Below are 21,414 nucleotides of genomic sequence, written 5' to 3'. Positions count from 1 at the left end.
ACAGAAAAAACTGGCCACCCTGCTATAGGCTGGAAGCTAAGCTAAACTGCAAACTGGCATCACACCGTGACACCATTTCTACCCAACCAATCAATTATTAGGACAATCATATCCAGTATTTTAAACATTTTAATATAATTGTATATCCCTAAAATCTCGGCAGATTGGATAAAAATTGAAAGCTCTGAAGTCTCTAATGTTCGCCATATCGTAAATCTTGCAGGGACTTTGCCCCTGGAACCCCACTTAGGGCGGGTCATGGACCCCACGCAGATAGCGCAAAGCTGTCAATAAACTGAATCGCCTCACCCCCCCCCCCTCAAATAAAGATAAATAATGAAGACAAAACAGAGGAGAGGATAAAAAAAACCAATAAAAAAAAAAAACAACAACACAAAATTGTCCTTCAAACGTTTTCCCTTTATTTTGCTCATGCATTGATTTCGATAAATCACTGGCGACAAAATAAAACTTCCAATATAAACAAAAGATACCCAAAATAATTTCAATTTCGTTTTTCTGATAAATAAATTCAGCTTTCGTATAAAATGCCTCGGGAACATGAACCTTTTGGTTATAGCATGTCTTCTTCTCATTTAAGCGTAAACATATTCCCACCACACACATATCCATGACTAACCTCTGAACTATAATAAAAAAGAAAAAAGATTCAAACAAATATATCAATTAATAATGAAGACCAAAATCCTTTTAACAGTGAACACTGCATTTATCTGTAAATCATTATTCAGACCTGATATCCAGCCATTCATATTTTGAGCCAGTTATAATCAGTGGCATTCACAAGGTGGGCTGGGGTTAGGGACCAGGCCACCCCCCCAAAAAAAACACACACACACACACACCGTCAGGGGGAAATGTTCAGTGAAAGGATTATTTTACATTCAGTTGAATCAATTAGACCACTCTTCCGGGTGCACCCCACTTTTCAACTTCTCACAAAAATTCAAAACTATTTAGCATCACCACAACCTTTCACAAAATTTGTAGTCTCTATAAGCTTCAGGATGCAAATTTTGAAGTCTAAGTTTTTAATCTTTTCTGGAGAAAGACCCCCACCGCCCGCACCCCCCCCCCCCCAACGACCCATTTACATGGGAGTCAGCCTCAACGACATTAGGGCCACATCCACTCTCTTATAAATTCCTAAATCAGTGGAAGGAATTAAGCATGTTACCCCCCCCCCACCCCCTCATCTTTAAAATCACGGGCAAGTCTCTGATCACAACACAAATGTTAATGTATCTCTGATTCAAGTCGTTGTTACGGTGTGTTTTAAACCATTAAATGATTAACAAATCTACCTGAACCAAAACCTTTTTCGCATCTGACTCTCTGACTTGTGTTTCGAAATAATCCAGGCTTTCTCTGTTATTTGGATTGATAGACTAAGTCAAATGCAAGCTTCTGTTCATTTAAGAGAGGCATAATATCAAAGCTTAATTGGTGAGTTGCACAATGTCAATATCTCTTTTGGGAAAATTTCAGTCATCTGTAAAAACGAAACAATACCAAAAACTTAGATATGGCCTCCATGTTTGAATACAGCAACATAACAAAGAACATACAAAGGAATGTTTTGAGAACTCCCCCCTTCCCCCCTCCCCACTTCCATGTGGATCATTACATGCATGCCAAAGAATCACATCTTCAAAACCCTAAATCCAGAAGAGATAATGAACAATTGTGTTTCTTAGTCTGGGAAATGCTTTTGAGGGCGCCAGTATATTTCTGGATGGAGTTTGCATATGAGTATGAAACCATTATATTATTTTCTAGCATACTTTCAGGCAAACCTTAAGTCCTTCAAGCATTGAAACCTTATTTATCAGTGCCTTTTGATGGAAACGTCTCAGTAGCTTTATATTTTATGATGATGTGAAACTACTTAGATTTCTTTCTAACATGAAACCAATAATATACTCTATCAAAATTCTTCATCTTGCTGATGTATGAGCATTCTCCTCTTCACCTATTCACCACCTCCTCAGATCCCTCACCCCTCCTGTGCCCTTCCTCAGACCTCTCACCCCTCCTGTGCCCCTCCTCAGCCCTCTTGGCCTATCCATCCATCATCTATTCCATTAAGTAATGACTAATTGTTATACAAAACCTTACTATGATCATTTGAAAATAAAAGCATTGCAGTGGTAGAACTTACACAGCTTAATGCAACAAGACATTGACAACAAAAACGACATTAAAATAAATTTCTTGACAATATAATATTTTGATAAACTGACAAAGCTTTGATATATTTATATATAGTTCTTTATAAATCATAAACCAATTTGCTAGGTGTTTGATAATAAGGCACAAGCAAGAAAGAGGATAGACGATGTATCCACCAGACGACACAAAACTATTAAAATATTTCTATAGCTATAACCAAAAAGATGATAACATTTTAAGCCTCCAAACAGTTATTCATCGTATTATCTGGACTACAAAACACTTTGAGGTCTTACAAAGCTCTCTGGCTATTTTAGGTCATTCTTATCATAAATAATAAACTCTTACTATAACCAATTGCCTGACAGTGTAAATGGAAAATGTTGTCATTTACTTGAGCCTTGAGGCACAATTCTTCTAACTACCCATCAACCTCAACAAGGGCATAACTATCATCATAAAGAATATATATATATATATATATTTATATACATATATATATATATATATATATATATATATATATATATATATATAATTTGAAATTGTAGTGAGTTTGAAAATCCAGAAAAGTAAAAAAATTCCAGCCTCCACCGCAATTCGAACCCGGGCCTCCCGCTTTATATGGCGACACCCTAACCACTAGGCTTTGGACGCTGATGTATGTCTAGAGGTTCGAAACCGGTTAGGAAGGCCGTAATTTCACTGTAGGGGTTTGTGACCTGTAGCGAACAATACTAGTTCTGTTTTGGTGACATATTTGCCTTACTCTAGAGATTGAACATGATGCCTAAAGCCGGGTCTCGAAAGAGATACTTTGAACAGACTTTGTAAATGAAAAGGAGGTAAACGTATACATATATATTATATAGATATGAGTATCCGTACCCCCTCCCTCTCCCACCCAATTCAGTCTGGCTGCACACATAGACCCCCCAGTATCATTCCTCATCCATATTTTGTCATAAACATGTGTGACATGGCAGATGATTAACTGATTACGGACAAACAAGAATCCTGTCATATTTCATGTTGACATGAATGACACCACAATCCAAGGATTAACGGTGCACTGATCTAAGCAAATAGATCTATGATCCCCGATAGATTAAGCCCACCGAGTAGCGACAGCAGGAAGGGCAGACGAGTATCTCTTTCAAATACAAGCCGGGACAGTTTCACTTATCAAGAGCCACGTTAATACTTTTAGAAAATAACCACATTCATTCGCAGATGGCATATCCCTGACTAAATAAACATAATTCTATCGTACCAAATAAATATGAAAAAAAAAATGCCTCCTTATGGAAACTGCATGAGCATGACATCTCTAAGTCAAATTATTGCTAATTAGCTTAAATCTTCATTACAGGATATTCAAATATTTCTGAAGTTAAAGATAAATGTACTTTTGAAAAAAAAAAAAAAAAAAATTATTACAGAATGTCATTTTTTTTTTTTTTTTTTAAAGAAAGTAAGAAAAAATTTCATACAGGGGAAATGTCAAGTAAGTTGTAACAAACTATTAAAAATGAAGCTTAGCTAACTTAATATGAAAAGAGTCAGATAAATGTTACTAAAATATCAAATTATCCTAACCATCAAATGAGCAAAAAAGATTATGGGTAGGATAGATATGTACAATAAAATAATAACAAAGGGGGTAACATTTTCACTGGCCATTTCATTTTGTCACACAATTTTCGAAGTGGTATGCAAGAACAGACCGAGGGATCGTAACTAACATCGGAACGCAGAAGACTTGTACAGAGGAGTACTACATCTTTTTTCTAGCATCGTTGCCTGCACTCATACTTTCCCTCATGGATTTGTACTCTCTAAATAGTAGTATAGGAACTAGTACAAAATAGTTTGCTGGTACTCATGCTTAGAGCCTTGTACTCATACTCACACACCGAGGGGGATTCTACTCGTAGCCGTACTCATGCTGCTGTACTTACACAAGTCTGGAACGCAGTACGTAACGCAGTACGTAACGCATCAAGTAAAGCATCTAGACCTCGTAAACAGAGGCTTACTAATAACGAGCAAGAAAATTTTTCGCTCACTTGTGATGCTCAGTTCCTTCATACCAAAGTACCAATTTGTTGGTAAATCACTTCAAAACTTAAAACTTAAAGTCCATTTTGTGAGAGATGCAACAGAGGAAAAATCAAATGAGAAAGGAATGTATTGTTAGCTCCCAGAGTAAACAACAAACAAAGTCAAAAATCACTTTCAGGGAGGCTTCAAACCACTTGTACATTTTCTCTCTTGCAGGATATGGAAATTGCAAACCTCCATCAAACAATTTCCCCAACCTTAAAACTACTAGAAAACAAAGCTTTAACAATTGGCAAGGAGGTTAAATTTCAGAACTTAATGTGTTAATTATTATTATTGAAACATGATACAGATAGCTACCGAATTACACTAAATATCATAACAATAGAGCATTTAAGCAATTACTAAATATTAGTCTTTCTAACATTATCCTCAAAGAAGAAAAGTACAAAATCCTAATTTTTCAGACATTGTCCAACACCAAATCATAGATTTGTTTCATACTTACAAAAGTAGGATTCCCTAATATGACGTTTCCAACCTAATTATTTTTTTGTATTCAAAGAGAGAAAAAACTGTTTATCTTCTTCAAAATGCCTATGTAGAATCAAAACTTCAGGTCCTCTCAGTTTTGCTTAATTTTTTCTGTTAAATATCTTTATTTTGTAACATCAAATCTTTATTTCCTAACATTCTGTACGTTTCTTTCTCGGGCATAGTTCTGCCTCTTGAACTGTCTGTAGCCAGCAGGGCCGGTGGAAGAGACTTAAGTATGGTGGAGGGGGGGGGGGGGAGTGACAACTCCCTTGTGCCATGCACCCTTGTCACTCCAAGCACTGCTAACCCTGTTTACCATTACTGTTGCAAATTTGCCAGACACCGCATTTGCATTCGATACAATCACACCTTACAATAAATCATGCCACTAAGCATTGCTGAACTTGCCAGTTCCATTATTTCACTTCAATTTAAAACAAATGTTGTTAACATTAAGTTTGTTGAGAGCCTGAGAAAAATATAATCCAAGTCCATGAAAGTCAAAAAGTAAACACTGTTATTGTAATGATAATATCATACTAATATTCTATCTGTCAAACTTGTCAATGACATATGTCACCTCAGAGGTTCAAGGTTCTTTAGGCAAATTAAAATCATCATCACAACATTAGTCAGATTAACATCGAAAAATTTCAGACAGAAAAGTTGATTATCCAGTTATTCGATACTCCCATTTTTTTTGTTTTTTTTGTTCAATATATCATAAATAATTTGTTAACATTCTGATAGTTCAGATATGAAAGCATATTACACAATGTCATCCAGTTTTGCATCACACACAAGATAACCAGTATCAAAAGAGGGTTGTAAATTTATATGGTAATAAGCTTCATATAACCAAGAACATTAGGACTAGACTATTTCACCTTTTTTAAGTTTTTGAAAATGTTAATCGGAATAGGTTACTCACGTAGTTATGTAAAAGTTAACTTCAAGTGTTACAAACAGGTCAATTAGGTTTATTTTTGAGTGAAAGTAACTTGGAAAAGTTAGTGTACTTTTTCACCATAGATATTACACAATGCCTGGAGTTACTGACTTGACTGGAGGGGCAGGAGAATTCCAGACTTTCACTAAACCTCCAAGGATAACTTTTTAGGCTCAAATTAATTTGATATGTTGTAGACCATTCAAAATCATTGCTATCAGCCAAGATTGTACTTCTATAACAGTTTAATTTTTGAGAAATGACCGTATCATCAACAGCTTAGGCTCATCAACTAAAGTGAGTATAACTATACAGCCTAATACACAGACCATAAGGTCAGTTCCTCCCAATGGAATACTAAACTCAATGGGGCAATCGTAAGGCTTTTTATGGCCTAAAAATGAAAATGTTTACAATGTGTAACAAATTTTACAAGGACAAATAGTTTTGAATGCCATTCAACGAAGTGAAAAGAACATGATTCGGTTTATGTATTAGTATTTGTAAAACGATGGATTAACATTAAGAGAGGCCCCACTGCATCATCAAGTTAGCCTTAAAGGAGTATTACAGAGATTTAACATAATTTAAAGGTGAAAACCAGAATAAGTATAGAAACATTTTTGCCTTCTTTCTTAAATTATAACAAATCAAAGTCTGCCTAGAGTCATCTTTTAAATTGAAAAGAATTGTTACAACTCTGTGAATAGGATAAAGTGTACACCTTGACCACTCCTTGTAGTTAAATCTGGTTAACGTGTATGAGAAGGTCAATGTTAACCATGAATACTGCTTATAACGTTATAATACCTGATTTTATCAAACTAAAAAGTAAACTAAAAGTACATCCTTAAAAGCTGAATTTTCATCATCTATTGTACATCTATTGTAACATAAAGCAGCTCACATATTCTCAAATGTTTGGATGTTGTCTATGACATGATGATGCCATCAGAGAACTGATAGTTGGTTTCTTTATGTTTGTTCAAGAAAATCAGCTTGTCTCTTCAGTATATAATTGAAATAGTTCAGAAAAAACTCTCAGTATTCATGGTTAACCTTGTTCTTCTCATACATGAAACACTGGTCTTTAATCTCATGTACCACTCTATGTCAGTGAACAGAATTTATTTTCCTCCAGAAAATTCTTGACTAATACAACAGACCTATTAACATCATCATCAGTGAAGACAATATTTAGCCTCCAACGAATTAATGATTCCAGAGAAAGAGAGAGAGATAAATACTTGCAAAACTTATTTGCAGCAACACAGATCACATCCACTGCAGATCTTTATAAAATACCCTCTTTAATTTAGAGCCGTTTATTCATTTTAAATTTGTTTTACTATGAAAGAGAGCAGCTGATAGTCAGTGGTGTCGCCAAGGGGGGGCCAGGGGGGCACGTGCCCCCCTGGAAAACCTAGTGCCCCCCGAGTGCGCCCCCATCTGAGATTTGGGTTGGTAAAAAAAAATATATTTTGTTATATTCAACTCCCATCATCTGAGTTGGTTTTTCATAAGGACAAAGAAGCACAGTAATTCGTATTTTCGGATAATGGGAGAAAACGAGAAGGACAAGAAAGGAGTCGGGGGTCATGCACACATTAATTCAACAAATATAGGTTCTATTGATAGGGTTAGGCATAATATCGACAGCATGTGGTTCATATCCTCTGCAAAATTCTGCGCTTTGTTAAAATCATTACCCCAAAAATAGCAATTTTTGGAGATATCTTCAGATCGAATTTAGCATCGAATGTGGCACCATTTTGCATCTAGCCCATCCTCCGCATGCGAAAATTTTCCAAAGGGGAGTGGGCCACCCCCTCCTCTTAGACCCCTCCCCCAGGACGGCGATCCGTATCCACCTAAGTGCCCCCATCAAATGCTGGTGCCCCCCCTGTGCCCCCCCAGACTGAAAAGTCTGGTGACGCCACTGCTGATAGTATGGAAATTCCTAGATACCTACAAAACACCAAACAATGTGTACTGTATGTTTCTTAATGCACCTGGATATTGCCATCACTGATATAAATCTTGTTACGGAAATAAAATAAATAATAACAATCCTCTTGAATTAAGGGTGTTCCTTCAGCCTAGACAGGACTGATTTCACTGTGATAATCAAAACCTATTTAAGTACTGTGAACCATACTCCTTAAATATGTGCAATATTTTATCGAAAAGCTGGAAAGGAGATGTTTTTGAACATATTTCGGTTGAAAAGTTTAAACAGCCTTACACCAATAAGTAAATTGCCCCTTTTTGAGTCTAATTCGAGGTTTGCGAGAAAAGATATAAAATAACGACGCCTTTATTCCCAAAAAAGATAATTTCATAAGTGCAAAACTCAAGATACTACAACAAAATAAACAAATGAAATTGCACAGATAAAAAAAAATTTTTTTTAAATTAAAACAAAAGTTATGCTTTTATGAGGTAAAGAGAAAATCTTTCAGAGATTTAATTGCTAACCCTTAATAAACAAAGACAAGAAAAACCAAAAAGTACAAAATAGATATCTCAAATTGCAGAAACAAAAACAGTTAGAGCAGTTACAACTATTATGCAAGATTCTAGAGTATCTCTAAGAAATGATGGAAAGAAATGCAATTGAACTTTTACTTATGAAGAATAACACAAATGTAAACAGAATAAATTTGGGGATTTTTTTCTTAAAAAGTCATTTAATAAGACAACTGTAAGATTACATGTGATGGATAGCAAATTGAATGCAGTCAATATGTTTTTTAATATTTCTCAGACTTTGAATGGTTTAAGAAAGTTATTAATATATTTAAACCAACAAACAGTTCTTTAATTCCATGACAGTACTTCTCCTTCCCCCAGTTTCATTTTCAACACTCCCTGCCTTCCCCCCCACCCCCACCCACTGTAGATACCTTGTACTCGTCAAGTTAGAGTTTATCAGGGACAACCCTCTTCACTACAACACCAGAGAAATGCAACATGTATAGTGATGAATGTTTTAACCAACAACTAGAGAAGCAACCTTTGACCTCACACAGAAGTGAATAAAGTCTTAGGAATGATAAGATCAATCCTGACATAATTCTACTTCTTCCTTTCTGATCCTATTATCAAACAATATGGAACAATATTTGGGCAAGAAGGGGCTTTAGAGATGTTTTTTCCACTAGTTGTAATTGTAAGATAAAATTTCATAATCACAAAGATATGTCACTTGAGTTTATACCATGAGATTGTTACAGTATGTCTTTTCCCATTCAAGTTAAAGCCAGACATTTATTGTTGAATAAACAGTGCAGATTTAGGGGGGTGGATTTTCTTTAAACTAGTTAAACTTCAAGACAGAATGGTATCTAATTCTTTGGTGAGAGTATAGAGTATTGCCAGAATACTGTAAGTCACAAGACAACATCCCAGTGAACAATCAGTGTTAGTTTGAAACCCTCTCAGACACCAACGCTTCCCTCTCCCAATTTTATTTAATTCTGCAGCCCAAATCTGAAAATAGAAAGTTGGTATATCTCTGGGAGTGTTCACACAGGCCCTTAGATATTGAGAGGAGGGGGGGGGGGGGGTGGCATTGACCTTGGAGGCCTGTCAGCTACCTCATGGATAATCCAGCAAAGTCACACACACCTGATCTAATCTACAAGCAATCAAGCACAGATCAGATAATTTGTGTGGACACTTTCAAATGAGTAGTATTGGGATCAATCAAATTCTCACCCTTGAAATGTCATATAAAGATTACATTTTTTCTCTTTAAAAAAATTACTTTTAATTTATTCTGTAATTTGCTACTTATAAAGTTTGGGCTTTTTAGCATGTCCTTCAGCTCTACTCTCTGATCTCATAAGCACAAAATGGCCAAAAATATGTTTTATTATTTGGAGAAAAATATTCACACTCTGGAAATCTCAAACATTCACCACTACTACCAAAATTCCAAATTACACTACACCACCTTATCAAATAGACAACATGATTCAATAACTCCCCTCTGATCCTTCTACCTTCCCTCCTTCCTCCCTCCACCAACCCCCCCCCCCCCTGCACCCCACCTACATAACATTCCATTTCAAAGAACTTTCTCCTGTTGTAATTGACAACTTAATGTAAATCTCTATTTAGTGACAAAGTTCTTCTATTAGCTACAAATACGACAGTACAATGACAAAGATTTTCAACTTAACTGACTCATTTCAAATACTTCCTGATGAGTTAAATACCTTGACTTGTCATCTTAATACTTGGTATCAAAAACACTGCATGATGTCATCTTTTGTATAGAACTAAAATACATCTTTAGGTTAAAGACCATCTTGTGATATCTTTGGAATGAGAAAAAATACTGACGAGTGCTGAATTCACTACGGACTTCTGTTTTAATCCTGCAGGCTACCCCGAGAGGTTCCAAACAAACTACCACAAAAGGGTTGTGGGTGCTTGGCAGCAAAAGGAACATAACATCTCCCTATCTGTGTGACTGTTTGTCTTCTAATTTCCGGCAGTTTGTACTATGTTATACATATAGGCAGGAGCTGTGTGTTACATACAGTAAAATCTCAAACTGCATAGAAAACACAGGCTGCATGCAAACAGGGAGAATTGTTACGTACTTTTTGAAATCTTCGTCAAAACCGAAACTCACGCTAAAGAGCCGATGTAGGGCAATGAAATCCAATACCTGACAATTCTGACAAAATTCTATTTGCAAGTTCTTGAAAAATACCACTTTAAAAAAAAATCTTTGTAAACCCAAGGAAGAAAAAATGAGTGAATAAAAAAGACAACGACCAACTTTGAAAAAAAAAGGAAAAAAAAAGAAGAAAGATATAAAACATCTGCATTCTTAAGGAAAGATGTTTTTTTTTCCTGCTTTTTAATTTGTACATTTTCTCTCCAATTGCACCGACAGGGTATCCCTCGCAACAGCCACAGTGTATAATCAGTAACCATGCTTTCGTGTTGTTGGTTGCCATGGTGTTATTTTACATCACACACAAATGTAAAATGTCAGTTCAAGATGGTACTCTCTCTCTTACCGCCTTTTCTGGCCTTTTTCGTTGTTTTCCCATTTTTTTTTACTTATAATTTTCTTTTTTTTGGCTGTCTGAAGATCCACATGCTGATTCTAGCATTCTGCTTTGAGTATTGACCTCAAGATGTTTGTCCTTAAGGAGAGCATTCTGGATACATCCAACGGATACATATGGAAGATTTTGAAGAAACAAGAAGGGCCCATCATTCCTCTGTGTCTGATGAAACAAGAAAAGAAAGGAGAAGAGAAAATTAAATTACCACCTACAGTTGAACCATCATCTCAAAGTAACTAAATTTCTCCAAAAAATTAAAACTTATATAACATGAAAATTATAATAGCTCAAACTATCTGCTGCCTGATACTCAAAATAACATCGTTAATAATTACGGACAAAATGGAGGTTGTGTGCATTGTTCAATACCTGTGGTTTGGAGAGGAAATTTGCTTAATTACAACTGTACATATCAATGACTGATTTTATTATCATATATAATTACTTTCATATTTATCACAGCAATGCTAAAATGGCCTTAAGTGTTTTCATTTTATTACTTTCTCTCGTTTATCTACACTTACAATGGCATGGTAAAACCGAAAGCACCTGAGGCCAAATATCATTAAATTGCAAGGATCCTTAACACTGGATAGCTAGCACACACATACACATTGACATGTCTGTTTGATCCATGACACTTTTTGCCACCCACTAAAATCAAAGAGGATTAAGAGCTACTCAAAGAGTCAAACTCAAACTAATGAGTCATACCTTTTGTAATCATCAAAATTGATTTTACAGTAAATGAATACATATGTGAAAGAGCAGAGACAAAAAAAGTTACACACGAAACATGGATTTTGGAAGTGTCTGCTTGATTTGAAGGTATTGCTTTAAGTATGTAGATTCTGAAGTTAACAGCGGTGCATATATATTAGAATCAGTATCCAGCATTGAGTGTATGTAAAGGATTTCTGTCTGCCAATGACGACTACATAAACTGAACTTCCTTTCGGTTCCATTTGAGAGGAAGTTAGTTTACCACCGTGACAGACTCATTAGCATTCTGTTTTGGTTTCTGTTTTGATACTACTCTCATTAAGGGGGAAAATTAGTAAATTTCAGCTAATCGGACATATGCCCAGGACCAAACAAAACATAACTGTTTGTTCCCTTCTACTATGATATCTAACCACACACAAAGACAAAACACAAATTTAAAGCCTGGTCAAGACATTACTCCCCTCTCCCCTCCCCCTGAAGAATGGAACCCCAGGATCTGGTCCCGTAGTTAATCATTCTTGCAGTGTCATTCTTACTATACTGTCATACATTTCACAGATAAGTTAACAAACCAAGAGAACATCTTTCAAGTACTCAGATTTTATACCAGCGCATTCAACTAACCATCACCACAACATTTCACAATTCACACACCCTGCACATAATCATACAGTAACTCTGGTGTATTACAAGCAGCCATCCATACCAGAACTCCACCACGTTGACGACAATCTTCAATCTCAGTTATCAACCATGGACCGCAACCTCTCACACGTAGACGACAATCTTCGATCCCGGTTATCAGCCATGGACCGCAACCTCTCACAGGTAGACGACAATCTTCGATCCCGGTTATCAGCCATGGACCGCAACCTCTCACATGTAGACGACAATCTTCATTCTCGGTTATCAGCCATGGACCGCAACCTCTCACACATATACGACAATCTTCATTCTCGGTTATCACCCATTGACTGCAACCTCTCACATATATACGACAATCTTCATTCTCGGTTATTAGAACTCATTCTCGGTTTTGGACAGCAACCTCTCACACGTGAACAACCCTCATACTTGTAACCTTTTACTAGGGACAAGTGATTCTCTCAACTTTCGTACTCCTAACTTATATTTATATATCATTTTTTTTATAAGCTCTATGTTTCATTGGGTGTATTGTTGCATGGACCTGACTGATCCAGGTCATATTCAAACATGACCCGTGTAGCCCTCTATCTGAAATTAGGACATCAAGCCTTGAAACCATTAGATAGTAGGTTTTAAATTGGTGAGTGATTGACCGTTTACTCCTGCAAGGCAGAAAAGTTTTGTCTCCCACAACTAAAAAAAATGATGCACAGAAGTGTATTTTATTATTTATGTTTTCGCTTTTGCAAAACCATGCCAAATTTATGTCCTATTCCATCATCCCTGGCATGGCTTTTGACAGACTAAAGCACCAGTTGAGGTTTTTTTTTTTTTCAGTGTAGATACACTTTCCACTATTGACATTGTCTTTTACGTTCTGTTTCATCTTCTGTCCTATTCAGCGGAGAATAAATTTTTTATGTTTTTTGCCTTGCAATTATTGCATTCAATCTGTTAATATTCTCTAATCGGTGCCATTGTTGCACAGACAAGGATATTTGCAAGAACAGTTCATAATTGGGTATTGCACCATATCTCCTGTCTGTATTGACATGGTCTTTCACTTTCTCTTTCATTTTCTTTCCTATTCACTTTGCATTTTTCAAAAGGCCTTGATAAAAAAGTAGAGCATTTTACAAAATATCACATATATCCTACATTTCCACTAAATTTCAGTCGGTTGCTAAGGTTACCATCTTCAAGGTTGTCGATTGCAAGAAAATCACTGCCTGGCTTTGGTGCCATAATCAGAAATTGTAGAAATCCTACAACATTTTCAGAAATTTTTATTCACAAGAACTAACAGGTCTGAAAGGAAGACACACTTTATCTGCCTGAATGACATCATTCAAACTTTCTCTTTATGAAAATGATGTTTCGGTTTTATCTGTCTCAAAAAAAGCTGGATCTGCATGGATACCTGCTAATAATTCAAACAACTACAGTCAGAGCCATACAGTGGTGTTCCGTCGAGGTTGACCTAGTCGTCCGATTTCAAAACGTCCGAAAACGTCCGAAAACGTCGGAAAACGTCTGAAAGTGTCTGAAAGTGTCTGGTTCCGTCCAAGCGTCCGGTTAGAAAAAAAACCGTCATACCCAGTATTCAAAGCCAAAAGCGTCCGAAAACGTCCGATGTAAAGTTTACTAGCCCAATAGTAACAAAAGAGTGGAGTGTTTATCTAGAGCATTTGCGGTCACACGGCCGCGACCATTCCTCAGCGTGATAACAATAGCCTGTAAGGATTACAAGTTCACTGAAAAAACTCTGTGCAGAAATATTTACTCACTATCATTTACTATTTTGAGACTTACAGCTACCAAGGAAAATTTTTTCCTGTCATACGACAATTTAATATCGGTAAATACATACAACAGTTTTTGTTAACAAATATTATTAAAAGAGTGCTAAGTTCAAAGTTCGATTCCCCCGCGAAGTGGTACAGTACCGTCTCGTCCATTTTGACACGAGAGACGGACGAAGCTCTGTGCCTAAATTGAGATTTTAAAGGTTACTAGGAAAAATACTCAGGCCAGGAAAAAAGAGGTAACACGGGAACCTAGGTCCCGGGAAATTTTAGTGACTCGCGGGAAATTTTGGAGCAGAGAAAAAAAAAAATCTTCGTCACTCGCGGGAAATTTTGGAGCAGAGATGAAAAAAAAATAAAACAACTGACAGCACAAACATGGAGAGGGAGGAAGAAAGAAAGATGGAAAGGGAAAAATGAAAAGAAATAAGACGTGTCCGACAATAAAACATCATATGTGAACCATTAAATTAGCACATTAAACTCTATTTTTACCGATTTACCGTCAGCCACTATATCTGCGGGTCAATATAGGCCTACGTGCACTACGTGACCTAGGCTACACCAAATATCGAACGTTACTTGGGCTCAGCATGTTACGGGACTTAAAAGTTATTCTGAAATTTTCGTTATTTATTTTTCCCTCAAACGATGATTGTGAAGGTTCCCATGTACAAAATCTTACCCTTATGCATTTCACCTCACTTTGTTTTAATAATTATAACGATTTAATAAATTTTGAGCCAAAACCGCAGGGAGCATATCCAGTTTAAATCCATCTTCGCACGGGACTGTATATTATAATAGCCTAGGGTAGGGTACTGGTACACACTGCTTGCGGTACTTGAGAGTTGACGCTGTAATGAAATCGTTTATTAATGCGGGGGGTTCCACGATGTCATTTATAGTTATATTTCGCCACTTTTTAATTTTTAACATTTTTTGTACGAAAGATTGATATTGTACGTATTGAAAGTTTATTTTCTGGAGTAAACAACAGCCGATTAACGATATGAATAAATCTGTACTATTCTTATGTATGTAGTTTATAATCCCGTATTTAAGTAGCCCCTATGTTACATTCTTATTGTCTGAAGTTCCAAACACGTGGTGACTTGTTGATAGTAAAAAACTTTTCATTGTGAACTTTTGAACTTGAAGGGGTTGCTGTATTCCAATATCATGGAATGGTGGGGAACTCCCAATTTCTTTTTGTGTACGGATTACTAGTTTAATCCATGTGCGAACGTGATAATATAATATCTTACGTCGACAGGCGCGTAGCCAAGGGTCGAGTATGAATGAAGAATGGTGTGGGTTGCTTTTTCCCATGTTTGTGCATGCTTTTCTTTTGGAAGTGTATTTTAAAAAACAAAGGCCCTAATATAGCGTGTTATTTTTTTTATATATTTTTTTATAACCGTGCATGTAAGAAAGAGCAGAGAATTTGCCGCAAAACGGCGGACCTTTCATATGAAAATTTGTATTATTGACATTTTCCGACTGTTCAAACCTTCATTGAACATCCTGTTCTCCCTCAGTTGATTTGAGTAGGCCTATGCTAAAACAAAACTTTGAACAAAAAAAGAGGTGTTACGTAAAAAACTTATACTTCTTCGAATGTAGGAAAACAGTTTCCAATTGCATGATCTTTTTTCTTGAATGTCCGTTTGCCAAATAAAAACATTTAGGATCCACAGACTGACATGACAAAAGTGTTCGAGCACAATTTAAAATGGCGCTAAGATGCTTACCAGCTCCATTTAACTTGACATTGTAAGAACCAGTTGTAATCGAATACAGAACAGTAAAATCCATGTAGTCCAACAGTAAGTTTCATTTGAGGTTTTCGTTTTCCCATGTCATGCGTACAAAAAACGTGATCACTAAATATCCCAACTGCAGGTGCGCGCACAAAGTATTGACTACCCTGGAAATCTAGGTCATGTCCTGGTTTCTGCTCACAAGCCTGACACCTGTTCATTTGCATTCTATTCTGACCTAACAAGGAGTTGTTAAAATCCTGGCAAACTGCCAAGAAAACGTGCAACACTATATTAACCCGTGTCGTAAGAGAGGAGGGGTGGCCCAAGCAGTCTCCCAGGTACCTTGCTTAGCGCGTGTGAGCTAAACCTTTGCTGCAACGTGCTTTACCCTGGATTCCTGGAAGTAAAAGTATGTGCGCGAGATTTTACGCCCTGGGGTTTGTTTCTCAAAATGTTCAAATTTTGCGAATAACATTTCCTCATCGTCAAAAAAAAAATACTTCGATAACCATTGAAGAAAAAAAGGGAAAATAACCGGACGATTGAACGGTGAGAAAAAATACACCGTAGGGGTAAAACGTTCGTAATATTTGCATATTACTTGTACTTTCAGATGTTTCCGACTTTTTAAACAGTGTTACATTTCGTGGCGCCTTGTGTGTCTGGTAATGGGGGTACGTTCGGCGTTATCAATAAAAAGCTTAGCAACTTTGAAGGAGCTACAGTACGGGGGTGACATGTTACATCATTGAAATTATTTAAAAAAAGGTTCAATACGTATCTCCGTGCTACATATTAAACATTAAACATTTTCGGTTGTGTCGGCAGGAGGAGGTAAACAATAAAGTAACGATGCTGTAGTGTATTTATATTCGTTATTCAGTCTGGGATTTATTTGATTACTTCATGTGTACCGTTGTTTTGAAAATGTTTTGGCCGACGTTTTGAGCCTAGGTAAAACGATATTTTTGTTGAACGGAAGCAACTCAGAACCAGCATAAGACACAGTGGGAATGGTTGGTTGTCGCCCAGCACCGATGGGCATTATCATCAATATTTCGTCATTTCTCTTATTTCGTGTTACTGTTCCCCAGTCATCCTGCTTGAATTTTTGTTTCAAAAGGTTAGTAAATAGTTGTTGTACATTGCATGCTTTTGTCAAAACATGACGTTACTTCAATATATTTCTTCGCAGTTATTTTGTGTTCAAACTTGTATCACCTTTGACTTTGTTTGTAGCAGAAATACTACCCAGTACTGAAAGTTTATTCCGTCCGGATTATCGGACGGTTTCAGACGTTTTGCGGGCTGATAATAGAACTGCCTCTAAAATCGCTTTTGAATAGAAACATAGTTTAGCTTTAAGCGTCCGGATTATCGGACACATGACGCTTTTCTGAAATGAAAGGGTTCTTGCCTCTGTAATCTTTACTGTTTTGTTACTTTGAGTCGGGCTAAAAACGTCCGGATTATCGGACAGAATCGGACATATCACCATTGTAACTTCTATTGTAACAAACTGAGAAGATCGATTTAATCTAGTGTGAAAAAGTAGACAGTAAACCGCATGTTCCGTCCGGATTAAAAGTGGATAATGTTGGAGTAAAATGTACAAAAGCGTCCGACCGTCCGGAGGTGTCAGAAAACGTCCTAAAGTGTCCTAAAGTGTCTGGAAACGTCTGAAAACGTCGCGTCCGGACGGTCGTGTCAACCTCGACGGAACACCACTGTATAGCATGAGTGTGGTAGTCGCTTGTATCATGTTACAAGCCTTCTATGTGCAGACAAGGCCAAGGAGACTTGCGTTGCTAAGGAACAGGGAATCCTGTCGTCTGCTACTTTTGTCTATGTTGACTGTGCACAGTCCTGACATGCTACATGCATCCCAGCTACAGTTTGACTGTTCGAAAGAAAGTAGTCATTTTGGAATTTAATATTTTTGCAGTAAACTGTAAGCATCGAGAAAATTCCTTTGTTCATGTAGAGTCACCCGTTGTGGAATATTCTTCAAAGTGAAAGCCTGGCAGGAAGAACCTAGTCAGTTTGCAATGTAAACAAAGTATAAAGATCTGTGACAATGGTTTTCTGAATTCCACTTCTCCTACACAATGCAAACTGACCAAGTACTAATAGGCTACAACACTATCTCAACAGGCTTTCATAGCCTACCCACCTGTTCTTTGCACATCCACTACCGTCCTGTCTAACTCCACTGGATGTGTTCCATTACTTTCATAGCCACCTTTCGAAGACATTTGTGTTTGGATGGACGAAATCTATGACAGAAGAAAGAAACATGACGATAACAAATTTGCAAAAAAGGTTGATTCTGAAGTGGTAACTTTAATGGTGAATGGCTTATATGCTTTGGCGTATGACACTTAACTGTCTTAAAAAAAAAGACCAGACTGATAATACAGGAATGACATGCAAATTTTCTCCTTTGAAACAGAATGTCTCGTCAGATTACCGTTACAAGGACAGTATCGAATGGAAATCCTTTCACAGTGTCAAAATCTTTCACTAGATCGACTCGTCCGAGATAACACCAAGCAAGGACGAGACACGGTAGTGTCTTGACATGGCAAAGATCTAAACTGAGTTTAATCAATTAAGTACTTCCTTGAAATCCAACGACTTTTATGAACTTGATATTTCCTGATATTTTCCTGATACAGGTAAACAACGATTTGGACAGTGCCAAGCATTACAGAACTCTTATTAGAAATTAAAACGAACGCGACAATTTAATTTGAAATAGTCGCCAAGCTCCGCCATTTCTCTTTGACAGATGAGTTGTGATATATTCTGCATTGGCCTTCCATTATGATGTTTTCCTTTCCTTCAGACAAGTTGAATGTCACAGAATTACTTTGAGAAATGACGATGTGACGAACATAGTTCAACCGTAACCAATAATCCGGGCAAAGAAAACTACAAATGTAGCCTATCAGATTTTATTGCTTCACAGGTTCATCCTATTTTCGAAACCAACTGCAACCAAATTTCGTGGTCACACGGTTTCACCTTTAAGTGCAGTGTCAAACCATGACCACAATGAGCCAGTTTCAACAGTCACACCGCAAGCAGCCATAGCTTGGTGATCAAGAGTTAAATACGACTTGAGAGATACCAGGTCCCATTCAAGAAGTAAAAACCAGAAGTTTAGCAGCTGATAATGACACAAATTGAAGCATACTTGACCAGGCTGATTCATTTTGGGATGGGCTCTTAGCAAAATCCAACTCTTTATTGAAATGAAGAAAAGTCAAGAAAAGTCAAATATCAGCGACCTTCCCTTTTAGTTACTTTGTTCTTAAATAAACTTCTCAGGAGTGCCATTCAATATTCTTCAAAATTATTCATAATGTTTTCCCTTCATCTATCTCTGCTGGATGACATCTGCAAATTAGCACGAGTCCTAAAGTAGAAAAGATTAGCATAAATCTTCAAACTTGGAAAATCTTGACAAGGAGCACAAACTGCCTTCTTCGACAGTTGAAAGTTGCCGTGCTGCTTTTAAACCGTTGGAGTCACCTGTCATCCACCAAAACACCCAAAAGATCCAAGTACTCAATTTTGAAACTGACTTTTATACAACACACAGTCCCTGACACTGAGACCTAGGTTCTTACTTGTGAATTCTGAGATGCTGTCATGTCCCCTGATCCTAAATGCACCGTATGTTGAAAGTTCTGTGGCAGACCGATCATACTTCTGTCAATTCGCTTCCTCTGCGAGCGAGAAGAAATAGAAGAAAAGAAAATGAGTCACATTTTTAAAAGGTCGTCGACTCAGCTACATTGGAGTCATAGAACCACATCCTTAAGGTAGGTTTCGTGAGAAATCTGCCCTTCCTCTTACAAAAAATATTGTAATTACCAAAAACTGAACTGAATGAGTCATTTTATGGTCACACAAACACACTGCAGACTTCGTATTTGATGGCCGAGATATCAATGACACATCAAAAACATATATCTCTTAATCGTATCTGGAGGTTCCTCTCTTCAACATGTACTTATGGCAGGCCAATGGTGTCAATATTTGTAGAAATGATCAACAATTGTAATCAGATCTTTATCTTATCTTTAAAATTTATAAAAAAATGAACAGTTAATTAACAAATATGCTGTCTTATTTCTGCATCAATTTCATGGTGATACCCGATAAAACTTGACTTATTTTGTTACGGAACAATGATACTTGTCCGTCTCCATTCGATATTCAATATTAAGAACCGACAAAGTACAACAGATGAAAAAACATTTGCAATTACTCTTGTTTTAGCCTTCACCATGATTGAATTCAAAGGCAAAAGAAGTGGGTGTTTGACCCTGAAGTGTGTTCTTCAGGGTTCTTCAATGTTAATACATGAGCATGACTATCCAAGGGTTTTAGTTAAGATATATTAACATTTAAATGTCAAATATTTGGGCAATTTCTGATACGCTTAAAAGAATGTATTCAGCTTTGGTATTAAAAGGACTTTATTGAAAAACATTTTGGCAATAAGAACTTGAGTTAAACTTCCAAAGTGACGTAAAATATGTCATTTATTGCATATTGCACATGCATGCATGGTTTGATCCACTTCCGAACACCTTGTCATTTAGCATGCTAAAAGTAATGGGGGGGGGGGGGGACGCTAGTCAAATCAATGAAAAGTGAGCTGAGTGAAGTTTGTGTGAATGAAAGTCACATTGAAGTGATTACTAGTTACCATGCATAATAAGGTGGTACTGAAGTTGTGTATTGCCTCAATATATCAAGACAGATCACATCGTTATCAATTTCAACTGCATGTGTCAAATTTGATGAGTATTTACCATAAAATCATTCCAACTATAAGTACAGGTATCCCATGAACCTACTCCCACGCTTTATCCACCACATTCCTCCACACTCCCCCCCCCCCCTCCCAATCCTCAGGTAATAATCTATTCAGTATAGCATAGTACAATGCTGTGTTAAGCGGTGATATTGCTATCCAACTCCATAGATGTGTACAGTAGCAGCTTTCTTATGATGCTACACATAAATTTGAACACTATATTATCCCCTGCTGCTCTTTTCCTTCTGCATTCAAGTCCACAGGAGTGAAAGAACATTTTCTGATAAAATTAATTCCTAAAAATGTAAATTTTGCAAGTTACGAACTTTACTGAACCTCTCATTTCTGATATTCAAGCTCGGAGGTCACACAAACACTATTTTTCTCTGGTTCATGAAATTTCCAAAAACAACAACAAAGTACCAACCATACGCATTTGTTTAATAGTGTGCAGTGTAACCTTCTGGGGTGTTTAACCTCAAGAACATAATAAAGAGTGAACTTTCAACACCCTGCGATGACATTTCCCAGCCAATAAAAAGTGTGACAAACACAAGACTGTGTATTAAAATTATCAATACTCCTTTGTACAGTACATATGTTCAGCTCAGTTCATAGGTTCCCGGAGCCAACAAGGAACTTCCTCCTGATATGATATTAACATGTATCTATCCAACACCCCCACCCATAATTGGCAATGCTTTTCACTAACTTGGGAGGGAAATCTCATTACAAAAAACAAACTCAACATCTGACTGTTCTGAGAACTAAATGAAGGAAAAATATTCACCTTTTAGGACAG

At 36.8% G+C, this 21,414-nt stretch overlaps 1 protein-coding gene across 2 annotated transcripts in view; it reads right to left on the bottom strand.

Annotated features, from left to right (window-relative positions):
- Positions 1 to 399: 399 nt before the first annotated feature.
- LOC139966764 (CDC42 small effector protein 2-like) overlaps positions 400 to 21,414 on the bottom strand; it is a 66,620-nt gene continuing 45,605 nt past the window's right edge. For both annotated transcript variants that reach the window (XM_071970105.1, XM_071970104.1), the window contains 3 exons: positions 19,414 to 19,512; positions 17,952 to 18,054; positions 400 to 10,995 (listed from right to left, as the gene is read on the bottom strand). In XM_071970105.1, coding sequence (XP_071826206.1) covers positions 10,982 to 10,995; positions 17,952 to 18,054; positions 19,414 to 19,512 — 216 coding nt within the window. In that variant the 3' untranslated portion in view covers positions 400 to 10,981. The remainder of the gene's footprint in view (positions 10,996 to 17,951; positions 18,055 to 19,413; positions 19,513 to 21,414) is intronic.

Source organism: Apostichopus japonicus, chromosome 4 (assembly GCF_037975245.1).
Source record: "Apostichopus japonicus isolate 1M-3 chromosome 4, ASM3797524v1, whole genome shotgun sequence".
Classification (NCBI taxonomy): domain Eukaryota; kingdom Metazoa; phylum Echinodermata; class Holothuroidea; order Aspidochirotida; family Stichopodidae; genus Apostichopus; species Apostichopus japonicus.
Note: the sequence above shows the minus strand (reverse complement) of the source record. Positions and strands in the feature narration are given on the sequence as shown.